The following is a 16221-nucleotide window of genomic DNA, read 5'->3' as shown; positions in this document are numbered from 1 at the left end:
AGCACGTAAGTCACCTCCCCTGGGCCCCTGCTGTCTTCCTCATCAGGACACTGGTAATTAAAATGCTCTCCATGTCTATTCTATCAAGTTGTTCCAGGGCTCAGATGACATACAATTATAGCTTACAATACCTCAAATACCTTATAATCCTACCTAAAGCATCAAGCATATGCAAAAATTTAATTGTAAAATGACAAAATATAATTTTATATTCTGAAGCTAAAGTAATAAAGATGCCTTTACAGTCCCTGGAAATTAAACAGCAGCTTCAAAAACTTCTCACTTTATAGCTCCTACAAGCTCTCAGGTATGCAAGCAATCCAAAGGCACACTGTTCCTTCTCCATTAAAAACATGAGGAGAGCCGGCGCCGCGGCTCAACAGGCTAATCCTCCACATTGCGGCGCCAGCACACCGGGTTCTAGTCCTGGTCGGGATGCCGGATTCTGTCCCGGTTGCCCCTCTTCCAGGCCAGCTCTCTGCTGTGGCCCGGGAGTGCAGTGGAGGATGGCCCAAGTGCTTGGGCCCTGCACCCCGTGGGAGACCAGGAGAAGCACCTGACTCCTGGCTTCGGATCAGTGTGGTGTGCCAGCCGTAGCGGTCATTTGGGGGGTGAACCAATGGAAAAGGAAGACCTTTCTCTCTGTCTCTCTCTCTCACTGTCCACTCTGCCTGTCAAAAAATAAAAATAAAAAAATACAAAAAAAAAACATGAGGAGAAACAAATGGTAGACTCCAAATTACACAACAAAACAAATCCTTAACCTATATACCATTCACCTCAATATATAACATTCTTCTCACTTCCCATATAACACTTGGCAAAAGTGAAAGTAAAAGGATATTTATATTCAAGTATTTGAGATGACCAACATCATAATAAGTGCAAAATAAATACATCTACAAAATCCAGCTGAGCATCATTTATCTCAGGAGAGGCTGAAGAACAAAAGCCACATATAAAAATGCTTCATATATTACCACGAATTTTATAAGCAAATGTTCTTTCTTTCAGTTCATTCTCAAATTCCTATGTTATCCAGCACCTATTAAATTCAGTTTTATAAACAAATAAATAAAAAGGCTCAAGAGGATACATAAAGATAAATAAAATGTCTGAGAAGTCCCAGAGCCAGTAGGACATAAAGCTACATGAAATCAAAATTAGAACTTTGATTCATTCAATGAAGTTCTTCCACAATATCCAATGTTAGCAGAGCTAGCATTAGAGTAAGCGAAGCACCCTGAGCAACAAAATGGCTACCAGAAATGAGATTCTTTAAAAACACTGCTGAGATAAAACAGATAGTCCCTAAGAAAAAGTGATAAAAAAGAGTACTTAGGGGCCAGCACCGTGGCATAGCCTGTAAAGCCACAGCCTGCAGCGCCAGCGTCCCATACAGGCGCTGGTTTGTGTCCTGGCTGCTCCACTTCCGATCCAGCTCTCTGCTATGGCCTGGGAAAGCAGTAGAAGATGGTCCAAGTCCTTGGACCCCTGCACCTGTGTGGGAGACCCGGAGGAGGCTCCTGGCTCCTGGCTTCGGATCAGCACAGCTCTGGCCGCTGCAGCCATCTGGGGAGTGAACCAGCGGATGGAAGACCTCTCTCTCTTTGCATCTCCTTCTCTCTCTGTGTAACTCTTTCAAGTAAATAAATAAATCTTTAAAAAAAAAAAAGAGTACTTAGCATCACACTGCAGGGAGTGCAGTGTTGTCTCAAGAACAGAGCCTAAAATTCTGTTGCACGAAACTCAACTTTCATGGAGTAGACCAAGATTGGTTATGACTCCAGATTATCAGCAGTAGCACAGATAAATCATCTCTGAAAACATCACCAATTAAAACACAGAATGAAATGAACACAGATTAAAATCAGGTAAAGGGCTCTTGATTAAAAGTCCCCAAGCACATAGGAAGGAAAGCCAGTGTGAATAAAATTCAAAAGAAACAACAAACTACAATGGAACAGCTCTCTTGAAATTTTAAAAATATGGAAAAGCTAGCTATTGATTAAGAAAGAATACAATCACAATGGCAAGCCAACAACAAGGAACTGTAAGGGGCAGGCAGGTAGGCAGAGTACATTTGGCAAAGTAGGAAGGGAAGAGGTGCTGAAAGCAAAAAATCAGTGTTAAATTAAATACAGACAGACACAGCTGAACGGTGCTTTAGTGAAATGGAAGATGTATTTGATGAAGTTACCCAGAACGCACACAGGAGACAAGGACACAGGAATACAGAAGCAAAGTCAAGAGAACAGAAGGCAGAATTAATTTTTTTTATTTTATTTTTTTTTATTTTATTTTATTTTTTTTTATTTTTTTTGACAGGCAGAGTGGACAGTGAGAGAGAGAGACAGAGAGAAAGGTCTTCCTTTGCCGTTGGTTCACCCTCCAATGGCCGCCGCGGCCGGCGCGCTGCGGCCGGCGCACCGCGCTGATCCGATGGCAGGAGCCAGGAGTCAGGTGCTTTTCCTGGTCTCCCATGGGGTGCAGGGCCCAAGCACCTGGGCCATCCTCCACTGCACTCCCTGGCCACAGCAGAGGGCTGGCCTGGAAGAGGGGCCACCGGGACAGAATCCGGCGCCCCGACCGGGACTAGAACCCGGTGTGCCGGCGCCGCTAGGCGGAGGATTAGCCTAGTGAGCCGCGGCGCCGGCCAGAAGGCAGAATTAAGTTTAAGATGCAGCTAACTGACACTGAGGAAGAAAGAAGGGAATGGCGCAGTAACACTTCATGATGAATGGTAAAAAACTAGAAAACTTACAAAATTACAAACACAAACCCTGAGTCCACACATCAAAAAACCACGATGTGAGCCACTCACACTGGAAACATACTCCAAAGAAAATCAATGAAAGAAGAAAACACACACACACATACACACACACACACACACACACACACAAAAGAAATAATAAAGCACCAGAGAGGACAAAGTGCCTTCAAAGAAATGACAATTCAACAAAGACACCAGGTGAGAGTCGAATGGTTTCAACCGAGCGTTGAGAAAAATAACTGTCACCTTGGAACTGTGGTCATGGCATTCGAGAACCAAGGCAGGGGCCAACGCAGCAGGTTAACGCCCTGGCCTGAAGCACTGGCATCCCATACGGCCGCCGGTTTGAGTCCCGGCTGCTCCACTTCAGATCCAGCTCTCTGCTATGGCCTGGGAAAGCAGCAGGGGAGGGCCAAAGTCCTTGGGCCCCTGCACTGGATGAAGAAGCTCCTGGCTCCTGGCTTCCGATCGGTGTGGCCCCGGCCATTGCGGCCATGTGGAGAGTGAACCAGCGGATGGAAGACCTCTCTCTCTTTTTCTCTGCCTCTCTCTTTCTGTGTAACTCTGACTTTCAAATAAATAAATAAATCTTTAAAAAAAATAAAAGAACCAAGGTGAAATATATACATTTCTATACATTTCAAGATAAATAAAAGAGAATATATAAGGACTGGTACTAAGGAATTTTGAGGAGTGAAAACTGTGTAATCACTGCTGGATGTTAACTTGGTTTAACTAAATTGAAAATAATTTAGCATTATCTTAAGCCTACTATTTCATGCTGTGTGACTCAGCAATTTAATTTTTTTTTTTTTAATTTAACAGGCAGGGTTAGAGAGAGGCAGAGGCAGATAGACAGGAAGAGAGGTCTTCCATCCACTGGTTCACTCCCAAGATGGCTGCAATGGCAGGAGCTAGACTGATATGAAGCCGGAAGCCAGGAGCTTCTTCTGGCTCTCCAACATGGGTGCAGGGGCCAAAGGACTTGGGCCCTCCCCTGCTGCTTTTCTAGGCCATAGCAGAGCGCTGGATCGGAAGTGGAGCAGCAAGGACTCAAACTGGCACACATATGGGATGCCGGCACTGCAGGAACCAGTTTTACCCGCTATGCCACAGTGCCGGCTCCAGCAGTTTTACTTCTAAGCACACATTCTAGAAAAAACCCTGTTCCCGTGACCCAGGACACATTACCAGAAAGGCAACACTGGGGGCAGGCATTTGGTGTGGCCGTCCAGATGCTGCTTGGAATGCCCACACTCCATAAAGGAGCGCTTGAGTTCCAGCCCCAGCTCTGCTCGCCATTCCAGCTTCCTGCTAACGCACATCCTGAGGGAAAGGAAGTACTGCTCAAGCATGGTGCTCCCTCTCCATCACTACCACAGCTCCAGGAAAACGATCCGTTCCAGGCCCCTGGCTTTGGCCTGGTTCAGCCCCAGCTGTTGTGGGCATCTGGGGAGTGAACCAGTGGGTTTAAGATCAGTCGTGTCTAGAATAGAATGGTAACACTTTTCAGAAAAGTAAGCTAAAAACAAATCCAGACATTCATTAGCAAGGATTAAGTAAATTCACAAACAGGCTATTTTACGGCAGTGAAAATGAATTATGGCAACACAGTAGACATGAGATTGCATAGGAAAAAAAAAAAAGCAATTCCCCAAACAAAAACACAGTACATAACAATGCTATGAGGATTAAAAAATAACAGAACCAGCACTATAAGCATAAAACTTCATATTAAAAGTCTATTTATCTCATTTCCTACAACACATTATATAACGTTCAGCTTTCCACAAAGAAACACAAGGCATGCTAAAAGACATGCTAAAAGGTTAGAGAGACAAAGGAACCCTCAGAACCAGATCCAAACATGGCAGAAATCTGCCAATCAGCAGACAGAGAACCTGAATAACTACGATGGAAAAACTGGACCACACATAAGAACAGAATGGGCACTCTGAGAAGAGAGACGGAAAGAGAAAGAATCAAAAACCAACACTAGAAATCAAAACCGCAATAAGAAACATGATCAAAGACAGTCTGAAGACACGTTGAAAGCAAAATCCCTGAACTGAAACGCAGGGAGGAAAATGAACAGAGTGTCCAGGACCTGTGGGCTATAATAAACGACCTAACAGGTGTACAATGGGAATTCCAGAGAAGAAAAGCAGAAGCAATATCTAAAGTGATGATGGCTGAGAGTTATCCAAAATTAACAAGACCACAGATGTAGGAAACTCAGAGGTCACCAAGCAATCATCTCCACCTATGTGTGCCATATCCAAGGTGCAGAAAAAGCTGCGACAAGGAGACAATCTCGGGAGAAGCGGAGGGATAAAGACCTCAGCTACAGAGGAGCAAGCACAGGAGCTGCACCAGACTCCACTTCAGAGCCGCGTAACAGAGGACAGGGAAGTGAACCCATCTCTGCAAAGGGTCAGGGAGAAAGGCCACCACCCTAGAATTCTGTACCCAGGGATTTTATCCTTCTAAAGCAAAGGCCATGAAGAGAACAGGAAGGCAAGCCACAGGCTGGGCGAAAAGTACTTGCAAAACAAGCACCTGATAAAAGACTAGCTTAAGAAATACACAAAGAACTCTAGACAATAAAAAAAAAAACAGCCAAAAACAGCCCCAAGATCTAAAGAGACATTTTTGCCAAAGATAAAAGGCAAACAAACATGGGGAAATGCTTAATACCACATCATTCGGGAACTGCAAACTAAAGCAACCAAGAGGTACACTACACACCGACCAGAATGACGCCCGACCACTGACGACAAATGCAGCCAAAGCCGAGGCGCAACAGGAATCCGCGTGCTTCGCTCAAGGGAATGCAAAATGGTGCAGCCAACTTTGGAAGAGTATGGCAGTATCTTAGAAAGCTACACCAAGTCTTAGCACACCATCCAGCAACCCCTTCTCAAACGAGTTGAAAACCTAATGTTCACACGAAAGCCTGCACATGAACGTCTACAGTAGCTTCATTCAGAACTGCCCAAAACTGGAAGCTATCAAGATTCTCCTCAATAAACAAACTGTGGCACATCCATACCATAGGACTTCCTGAACACCACAAGAAACCGCTCCAACCTCCCCAGGCACTCCAGAGGAACAGGGGAGAGAAACAAGTGAGACCCAGAGGATAATGAAGCCCTCCACAAACAGAAGTTTCTGTGCATTTGTGAAAGGCCACACAACTGCACAATACAAATGTGAATCCAAGCATGAACTACAAACTTCGGCTAACAAGAATGGATCAACACCAGTTCATCAGTCTAAGAAATACACCGCCGACGCCGCGGCTCACTAGGCTAATCCTCCGCCTAGCGGCGCCGGCACACCGGGTTCTAGTCCCGGTCGGGGCGCCGGATTCTGTCCCGGTTGCCCCTCTTCCAGGCCAGCTTTCTGCTGTGGCCAGGGAGGGCAGTGGAGGATGGCCCAGGTGCTTGGGCCCTGCACCCCACGGGAGACCAGGAAAAGCACCTGGCTCCTGGCTTCGGATCAGCGCGGTGCGCCGGCCACAGCCGCGGCAGCCATTGGAGGGTGAACCAACGGCAAAGGAAGACCTTTCTCTCTGTCTCTCTCTCTCACTGTCCACTCTGCCTGTCAAAAAATAAAAGAAATACACCAAACCCCAGCAAGATGTTAAGAACAGCGGAAACTGGCCGGCGCCGTGTCTCACTAGGCTAATCCTCCGCCTTGCGGCGCCGGCACACCGGATTCTGTCCCGGTTGCCCCTCTTCCAGGCCAGCTCTCTGCTGTGGCCAGGGAGTGCAGTGGAGGATGGCCCAAGTGCTTGGGCCCTGCACCCCATGGGAGACCAGGAGAAGCACCTGGCTCCTGCCTTCGGATCAGCGCAGTGCGCCGGCCGCAGCAGCCATTGGAGGGTGAACCAACGGCAAAGGAAGACCTTTGTCTCTGTCTCTCTCACTGTCCTCCACTCTGCCTGTCAAAAAAAAAAAAAAAAAAAGCGGAAACTGAGTGGAGGGTGGCGGTGTATGGGAACTCTGCATTATCTGCCCAGTTTTTCTGTACATCTAACTACTCTACAGAGTCTATTTTCAAAATGGTAATTTTTTTTTTTTTTTGACAGGCAGAGTTAGACAGTGAGAGGGAGAGAGACAGACAGAAAGGTCTTCCTTCCATTGGTTAACCCCCAAAATGGCCACTACGGCCGGTGCGCTGCGCCGTTCCAAAACTAGGAGCCAGGTGCTTCTCCTGGTCTCCCATGGGGTGCAGGGCCCAAGCACTTGGGCCATCCTCCACTGCCTTCCCGGGCCACAGCAGAGAGCTGGACTGGAAGAGGAGCAACCAGGACAGAATTCGGCGCCCCAACTGGGACTAGAACCCGGTATGCTGGTGCCACAGGCAGAGGTTTAGCTAAGTGAGCCGTGGCGCCGGCCAAAATGGTAATCATTATAAACAATAATACTGTTATTATTCTATACTTTCAAATGTGTGTGTGTGTGTGCGCGCGTGCATGTTTGTATGTAGACGAAAAAACAAGAGCTTACTTCAGTGTGGTAAAATGGGTCTTTTTCTCATTTGTGCTTTTTGTAATTGACCACAATAACACAGGTTACACAGAATGTTCTTGAAGTAACAAACCAAATAATTTCTTTTTTTTGTACGTACTCAGAAAACCCACTACTTTTGCAAAGGCCACCCCCTGCAGCCACGTGGGTCACCGCGTAGAAACGCGTACGCTTGCCTACCTTCAGGCATGACCGTCTGGGTCATCCGCGATCCGGCGTTCGGGGCGATCGTGTTACAGTGAATGTTGCTCTTCCTGCCTTCGATGGCAAGCGTATTTGCCAGGCCCAGAGTGCCCAGCTTGGCAGCGCTGTAATTTGCCTGGCCAAAGTTGCCGTAAATTCCTGAGGCGGATGAAGTCATAATGATCCTGAAATGAAAATCAGTCTCTCGAGGTCAACTTTCCCACTCTCTGACAACGCTACAACTCTCGCCCCATTCTGCAGTATGAGATCCTCAAAATCAACTCTGGGTACTGTCACTAGCTTCTCATGGTCATGATGAATATAAAAGTAATCTCTGCAAATTCAACAAGATTCAACGGTTTTGAAAAGAATCTTCCATCAGAACCAAATGAATTTAAGTATAATAAGGTATATTCATTATCTATCAACAACAGCAACATTTAAAGACACAAAACGAACCAGCAATATGTAAGTTGAACTTTCTGCATGAAACATGAGAGCAGGCGTTCCCAGCTCTTCACGCTTCGCCCTTCCACCCCACTCTGTCTGAATCATACTGAGTGACTCATCAAAACAATGCCAGCTCAGCCTGACCCAACCTCGCTCACTCGACTCAGACCAAGGAAAATAAATCATCTCACTTATTCTCAAGAAGTGCCGGAGTGAGGACAAGCTCTAAATCTCTACTGAGAACAGCAGCACAAACAATGTGATTCTAGAGCGGGTATGTGAACCCTCAATTAACAGGGATGACCGGCACCCCCATGCAACAGACCGCATGGAGTAAGTGCCCTAGCACAGCCACACCTGAGTTACTGACAGGAGCACTCGCGAGAAGCCCTACAGCTCTGTGGCTGTTGACAAAGACTAACTCCTGCCTGGCCATTACCAACCAGCAAGAAACAGCCACTCCCAACTGATCACTAGACACACAAAAGGACATTTTGGTTACAGAATCACCCACAGCTGAATCCTCAGTGGCTGCACGACCTTCTTTTTTTATTTTTTTTATTTTTATTTTTTATTTTTTTATTTATTTTTTTTTTTTTTTATTTTTTTTTATTTTTTGACAGGCAGAGTAGACAGTGAGAGAGAGAGAGACAGAGAGAGAAAGGTCTTCCCTTGCCGTTGGTTCACCCTCCAATGGCCGCCGCGGCCAGCGCACTGCGGCCGGCACACCGCGCTGATCCGATGGCAGGAGCCAGGAGCCAGGTGCTTTTCCTGGTCTCCCATGGGGTGCAGGGCCCAAGCACCTGGGCCATCCTCCACTGCACTCCCTGGCCACAGCAGAGGGCTGGCCTGGAAGAGGGGCAACCGGGACAGAATCCGGCGCCCCAACCGGGACTAGAACCCGGTGTGCCGGCGCCGCTAGGCGGAGGATTAGCCTAGTGAGCCGCGGCGCCGGCCATGCACGACCTTCTAAATGCTAGAGAACAGCAGGAAATCATTAAGAATGAAAAGTAGGGGATGAGAAGAAATACAAGGCTACTGAGCTCATCTGTGACTAAATGGCACCAACTTACTGAAAAGCACACATACCAAAACAACATTTTAAAAGCCTGTAAATATCTCATGTTCTCCTCAATGCAAGCAATCCCTCCCTCACTTTGTACAACCCCTCGCTGCAGCGAGCACACACACCATCCTCCACAGCGCCCGACGCAACATGCAACCGCACCTTCCGTAGCGCTGCTTCTTCATGTGGTCCCACGCGGCCCGAGTCACCTGGAAGGAGCCCCGCAGATGAACTCGATGGATTATATCTGAAGCGAGAAGTGAGCCTTAATACACGTCTTGTCAAAAGTTACACGTGTCTAAAAATCAACTTAACCCATGCTTTCCTAATATAAACATGCTCATTTCATACCCAGCATTCAAAATCGCCGATTGTCTCATTCCTTTCTGAGTAACTATTTTCGCTTTTGTTACAATTAGGCGTTACCAGTCAACAGTTCATATCCATACTTAACACAAGTTTCCCTGTAATTTATAAAATTATGGTGATCCTTATTTACATCTCAGTACAATACCATGTCTGATTTATGCTTATTTTACATAAAAACTTGGTACCAACAATATCCAAGAATGTCACATATATAATTGGCACTCAAATCTAACATCAGCCAAAGCATAATCATAAGTGACACCGCTCGTCACCAACAAATATTTATAAAATACTCCATTCCTATTTTTACTAAGGTTTGCAAATGAGTTTGGGAGGTAGAAGAGCACCTGCTTTCAGGGTTTCAATACAGACCACGAGGGAACCCTGTTCAGACAGACATCTCAGGATCTATTTTTATTTAACTGTCAAGGTTTTTATTGTTGTTCTAACCATTCTTACTTATTTCTGTTTCACTCTGGAGTTCTAACAAATATTTTTATGTTTATCATAGAAGAAGAAAGTAGCAATGAAAACAAACACTGAAAACAGAACAGGGCACTCAGGAGTGGTTGACTCAGCAGGACAAAGTCAAGAAAGAAACCCCCCGGTCCCACCACAGCTCCAGGAAATAGCGACACAGGCCGCCTTTGCCAGCATCTTTCCTTGCTTCTTTATTTATTCAAGTCATTACAAACGAAGTGGAAACTAAGAGCTCTCCTTCGTCTGATTCTAAGTCACAAAGATGCTTCGCTTCTTCCACAAGAACTTCTGAAGGCGCTCCCCAGAGGCACAACTACAAACAGTGATGCCAGCGTCGCACCTCTGGTGCCAGGCCGGCCAGTGCCACGGGCACCTCCGTGCACTTGTTTTAATTCTGACGGTCAATGAGTGTAAAGAGAAAAAAGAGCAAATAAAAAAAATTTAACAGTGATGTGTTCACTTTCCAAACTCAGTCTCTATGATGTGCCAGGGGAAGAGGGACTCTTGTCCTCCTTACTAGAAGCTAGGTTTTGTCCAGCGTGTTCTCAGATCTCCATCATCTTTACTGCCCTGCACTGCCTTCCACTTCCTGCTTTTGCTCTGAACAAAGAGCCGCACAGCCGGGGAAGCAAGCGAAAGGCTCGGAGAAGGAAGTGAACACTGCTGGGCAGTGCCAGCATTTATTTATTTCTCCTGAATGGAAACAAACAAAATCCTTGTAGAGACAGACTGCCGAACGATTAATTTTGTTTTTAATTATCGAATGCCAGAAAAAAAGGTTACTTCCAAGTATTCATTGTTTTCCGTACACAGCTTATTCACCTCTTATAGTAGCAGCAGCACAAGTAGGATAGTAAGGTAACTTTTCCTCAAATGTATAAACATATCAAATATTTAAAAAGGCTAAATGGATAAGTCTGTTCTACAGAGACTCGTTAAAAATAACTTACCCCAGTCTTCATCACTTATCCTAGCAAAGGAACGGTCTCTCAGAATTCTGAAAAATTGATATTATATGGGGTTACAAAGGGATGGAAGCTACATAATTGAAAAGACAGCTGCATGCACATTACTTTAATAAAAAGGAATAAAGAAAAACTCACCCAGCATTGTTGACCACAACATCTACAACACAAGAAGACACACGTCACAAAGATCAAAGCAAGTACATTAATCTGCATTTGCTTAAAACTCACCATTCTTTAAAAACCGGTCCCTGCTCTCCATAGAAAACTAAATGTCAGAGGTAGGGAGGCCTGTCAAAACCAAACCAAGTATCTACAGCAGGAAAACCCAGCTCACAAATGCACAAGTACTGCATTCCGCCAGCACCTTCCTCTCTCGCTAAGTGCTCCCACCTCCACCTTCCACCAGAAGACGGGCCGCTGCACAGCTCTCAGCTTCTGAAGACTGGAAATAGAAGCCATCCTTTACCTTAACCCAATATTCATTTGGAAAGCTGCATGGTGAAAGTACTTTCCCAAAGGTTTGCCATTTAAAATCCCAAAAAGAAACATTAAAGTTAGAAACTAATAGTCTACCTTGACACATTCGAAACTAATGCCCTATCCTGATACTTGGATATCACAAAAATTCTTATTGTTTAAGGTTCAGTCACCATCTTGTGGCTACTTCCACCCTGTGACTTCACAGCCTCATGGACTCTACCCCTCTACCAGACAGTATGTGAAGCTGGCTCTGATGAAGCCAACCAAACAAAATCAGAAAAACAAAACTACTCAACCAGACAAGAAAAGGAGGGTGCACATTCAACTCACCAAAAATCATGTGTTTCAGATTGTATGCATGCTGAGCTATCTGCAAAAATCTTTACCTCTAGTAACTCCACAACCTTGTACGAAGAGTGTACAAAACTAAACTGGGAAAGTCAGAAGATGAGACAGACAAGGACTCTGCAATGTATCTGAAATGCTTCTTGAAAAGGAAGATGTTTTACTGTATGCAATTCATCTTAATTAACTTGCATGATGGTGGATCATCTAATGCAGGTTGCTACAATTATCCAAAAGAATACACAGGGCTTTCTACTGCCTAAATACTAATTTTATCTCATACACATCTCTGAGGCTCAGCTGAATTACCGTAAAAAGGGCACTGGCAAATATGGGTGAGCTTTTTAAAGAACTTGGAGTGCACAAAGCAATAAAAAAACAAGCTCAACACACAAATCCACAAAACTCTAACCCTAAGTCCTTTAGGGAATAAGACAGGATAAGCAAAATAATGAATCAATTTACAAAACAAATCTAAAAGTCCTTTATCCAGCGACATTTGCTGGACAAAAGTGAAGCAGGTGTTCTGTTCGGACCATAAAGAAACATCACCTATTCTTCCAAAAGCGTCCAGGGCGGCCTTCACAAGCTTCTCCCCTTCCTCCACGGAATCTGGGGAGGGAAGAGTACGACACCAGGTCAGTCCTCCTCAACACCACTTCCTCATACAGAAAGTGTGAGGAAAAAGGGAATCAAACAGCAAGTTTATTTTGGTGTAAAAAATGTTTAAGATCTTTGCACACTTTTTCTCAATATGCATTTTCCATTTTACTGTTCACGCAATAAAATTCATTTCCAGGAAAAATACATTCACATAACAGGCATATAACTAATCAAAATACAAATAATCTAATGTTACAAAACATTTAAATCCATTCCCAACTTGACTCTCACTGGGATTAAACATGACAATAGGTCTGATCTGATTTCATCATCATTTAAAAAAAATCATCTATTATTTTTCACTTTATGTTTCTGTGTGGGAGCAAACTGTTGAAATACTTACTTAAGGTATACTAAGCTGATCTTCTGTATATTAAGATAATCGAAAATGAATCTTGATGTGAATGGAAGGGGAGAGGGAGTGGGAAAGGGGAGGGTTGTGGGTGGGAGGGACGGTATGGGGGGGGAAGCCATTGTAACACATGAGTCGTACTTTGGAAATTTATATTCATTAAATAAAAGATAAAAAAAAAAAAAAACATTTAAATCCTAGGCAATTCTTAGCATATAAAGAAAAGAGGGGAAAGGAAGAGGGGAGGGAAAAAGTACTTGACAAACACTATGGAAAAAAGCATTGCCCAATACGACTTTCTCTATAGACAGACAGAAACGTCTTATTTCTGTACCATACACACAACAGCCACCAACTAACCACATGTGGCCTTTGAATGTTTAAAATATGGCTAAGTATGACAGACAAACTGAATATTTAATTTCACATAATTTATGTTTATTTTTAAATAACAACACGGGCACCTCCCCTCAAGGATGCAAATGAGAATTTGGGACAAAGGGAGGTATTCCTTTAAAGAGAAAAAGCATGTTCAAGGCAGAATAGGTACATACGGTGAGGCATGACTACTGTTTCGGCACCACTAACCACAAAAAGTAAAGTTCCACAAAATCTCATGGCTCTGTTATCAGCAGCTGGTCAGGCTGTGCAAAGGCCTCCACGCCCACAGCCTGTGGCGCTGGCTTCCAACGTGGGCGAGTCCCAGCTGCCCCTCTTCCAATCCAGCTCTCTGCTATAGCCCGGGAAAGCAGTAGAAAATGCCCCAGGCTGGTGCTGTGGCCCAGTGGGTTAATCCTCCGCCTGCAGTGCCAGCATCCCATATGAGGGCCAGTTCTAGTCCCAGCTGTTCCACTTCTGATCCAGCTCTCTGCTATGGCCTGGGAAAGCAGAAGATGGCCCAAGCACTTGGACCCCTGCACCCACGTGTGAGACCCAGAAGTAGTTCCTGCCTTCAGACCAGCTCAGCTCCGGCCATTGGGGTTGTTTGGGGAGAGAACCAGCAGATGAAAGACCTTTCTAGTTCTATCTCCCTCTCACTGTCTGTAACTCTACCTCTCAAATAAATAAATAAAATCTTTAAAAAAAAAAACACTGGGGTGGGGGAAGCCTGGAATTTTCATCTGTCAAACAGGCTTTTCAAATTCCAGAGATTTCTAAGTTGAAAACATTTTTGTTAGATTTCCAAAGTCTAACTGAAAGTTCCTAAAATGTCTCATTATTCCATCGAACACTCAACCCATATCTTATTTCCTGTCCTCTGAAGTTTCAAAATGAAATCAACCTATTTTATTCCTGGTCCATAAAACAACCTAGTTTGCGGCTCACTAGGCTAATCCTCCACCTACGACGCCAGCACCCTGGGTTCTAGTCCCGGTCAGGGTGCCAGATTCTGTCCCGGTTGCTCCTCCTCCAGTCCAGCTCTCCGCTGTGGCCGGGGAGTGCAGTGGAGGATGGCCCAAGTCCTTGGGCCCTGCACCTGCATGGGAGACCAGGAAAAGCACCTGGCTCCTGGCTTCGGATCAGTGTGGTGCGCCGGCCACAGCGGCCATTGGGGGGTGAACCAATGGCAAAGGAAGACCTTTCTCTCTGTCTCTCTCTCACTGTCCACTCTGCCTGTCAAAAAAAAAAAACAAACAAACAAACAAAAACACCTAGTTTGCAAAAAAAGAATTAAACAAACACTCATTTTACTATTATGATCAGCACTTCAAACGGAAAGGTAGTGGTTGCTGTTTTCTTCCTGTGGTTTTATTTAATGCCTCTGAGCCTTAAGTTTTTACAAAGAAAACAAAGTTACATACAGCAGGGAACCACTTGTGCAGGATGGAATACGGAGCCTGAGTACCGAAGCGGACATCTCACTTCTTACACTTACTTGACTCTTAAATGTAAGATTAAGACTCCTCTAAATTTAACACCATTAGTTAAAAGCTCTTTTAACTAAAGCAAGTGTTTTAAGAGAAAGAGTATATTCATATCTACTATAGTTACATCATGTGCTCATTAATAAACAGGAACAAAAATGGTTAGGATCTTATGAAACAATCTATATCAATGGTTTAAAATACGTAACCAAAGATCTCTAGCCGGCTTACATAAAATCTAATTTCGAAATTATGCTGGAACAATGAGATATCTGCTCAAAGATTACTAGCACGAGCAACTGCATTAGTTGAAAGAGAGTAAATAGCATTGTTCTCTCAAATACCGTACCATAGTTGGCCACTGCTTTTCCACCTCTCCTCCTTATTTCTTCAACAACTCTGTCAGCAGCTTGAGAGCCTTTACCAACTCCCTTGAAGTCTCCACCTAAATCATTCACTGCAATGCAAAATTAAGCAAACAACAATTAATTTTTTCCCTCGAAACACAAGTTAGAAGCATAATTCTACTTAGTAGAGTGTGTCTTCAATCGACTCGGCTTCTTCCTGCCCTTTTCCCATCTCACTAAATACACAGATTATAGATTTTTTGAAAACACACATTTGTTTTTCAATATGGATTTAAACAAACAGCAAAAATGCTTAAATGCAAGTTCACATCACAGAATTTTAAACTTTTCAATGCGTTTTTTCTTTTCCGAAGAAAAAGAACATGATTCAACTCATTTTTTAGCAAGAAGAAAAAAAAGTGAAAACCCCTTTAGGATTACATATACAGAAGTATGGTATAGACATTTCTCAAAAAGTCAAACGCAAAAACTACCACGCTATCCAGAAACTCCACTTTTCACTATTTATCCAAAAGAATTGAAATCAGAAGGAAGAAGAACTGAAATTCTCTTCAAACAACAAAACACAGTAGCACACCAATGCTCGCTGAAACACCCACCCTCCGATGAACAGATACAGAAATCGTGGTGTAAACAGCAATGGAGCACTAGCCAACGTTAAAAAGGAAACCCTCCCACACAGGACAAGGTGTGTGAGCCTGAAGATGCTACGTGAGACGCATCAGTCACCAAAGGACAAGCGCCGCAAGGTTCCACTCACATGAGATATCCAGACAGTCACGCTCGGAATCAGAGACGTACGGGGCTTGCCAGGGGCTGGGGAGAGGCTGGAAGTGGGCCTACACTTCAACTCTGCACAACAAACCACCCTAGATATCTGCTGCACAGACCTGTGCCCCTGAGGGCACCGCAGTGCCTCTAACAGCTTGTTAGGATGGCAGATCTCACACTGAGCGTTCTTAGCACAAAAAAACAAACAGTACAGATTAAAGACATACCGTGACATGTATTCTGCTTGTCAACAAAACTTTTTGTTACAGGAACAGTGATTTTAAAAAAAAAAAAAAAAAAGCATGATTTTAAACTAATAGGCAAAGAAGCATACTTTCATATTTTCATAGGACATACTGTGTCACACTCTACAATTAAAGAAATAAAAACTACTCATTTAACATTTAAACAGCTCAAAAGCTACCTACGAAGCTAGTATATGTCTAGTCACTAAGTTATACCAGGATTCCATCTTCATATGCTTAACTGACCACATTTACAACAACTCGCCTTATCCAATTACAGCCACAAACATTAACTGATGATTCAC

General features: G+C 44.2%; 1 protein-coding gene across 4 annotated transcripts in view; it reads right to left on the bottom strand.

The window, feature by feature from the left end:
• HSD17B4 (hydroxysteroid 17-beta dehydrogenase 4) overlaps positions 1 to 16221 on the bottom strand; it is a 90746-nt gene that overhangs the window by 60042 nt on the left and 14483 nt on the right. For all 4 annotated transcript variants that reach the window (XM_008254935.5, XM_089334840.1, XM_089334838.1 and 1 more), the window contains 6 exons: positions 14882 to 14989; positions 12205 to 12264; positions 10963 to 10984; positions 10810 to 10856; positions 9173 to 9257; positions 7492 to 7679 (listed from right to left, as the gene is read on the bottom strand). In XM_008254935.5, coding sequence (XP_008253157.2) covers positions 7492 to 7679; positions 9173 to 9257; positions 10810 to 10856; positions 10963 to 10984; positions 12205 to 12264; positions 14882 to 14989 — 510 coding nt within the window. The remainder of the gene's footprint in view (positions 1 to 7491; positions 7680 to 9172; positions 9258 to 10809; positions 10857 to 10962; positions 10985 to 12204; positions 12265 to 14881; positions 14990 to 16221) is intronic.

This window comes from Oryctolagus cuniculus, chromosome 6 (genome assembly GCF_051225735.1).
Source record: "Oryctolagus cuniculus isolate XC-2025 breed Fujian yellow rabbit chromosome 6, ASM5122573v1, whole genome shotgun sequence".
NCBI lineage: Eukaryota > Metazoa > Chordata > Mammalia > Lagomorpha > Leporidae > Oryctolagus > Oryctolagus cuniculus.
Note: the sequence above shows the minus strand (reverse complement) of the source record. Positions and strands in the feature narration are given on the sequence as shown.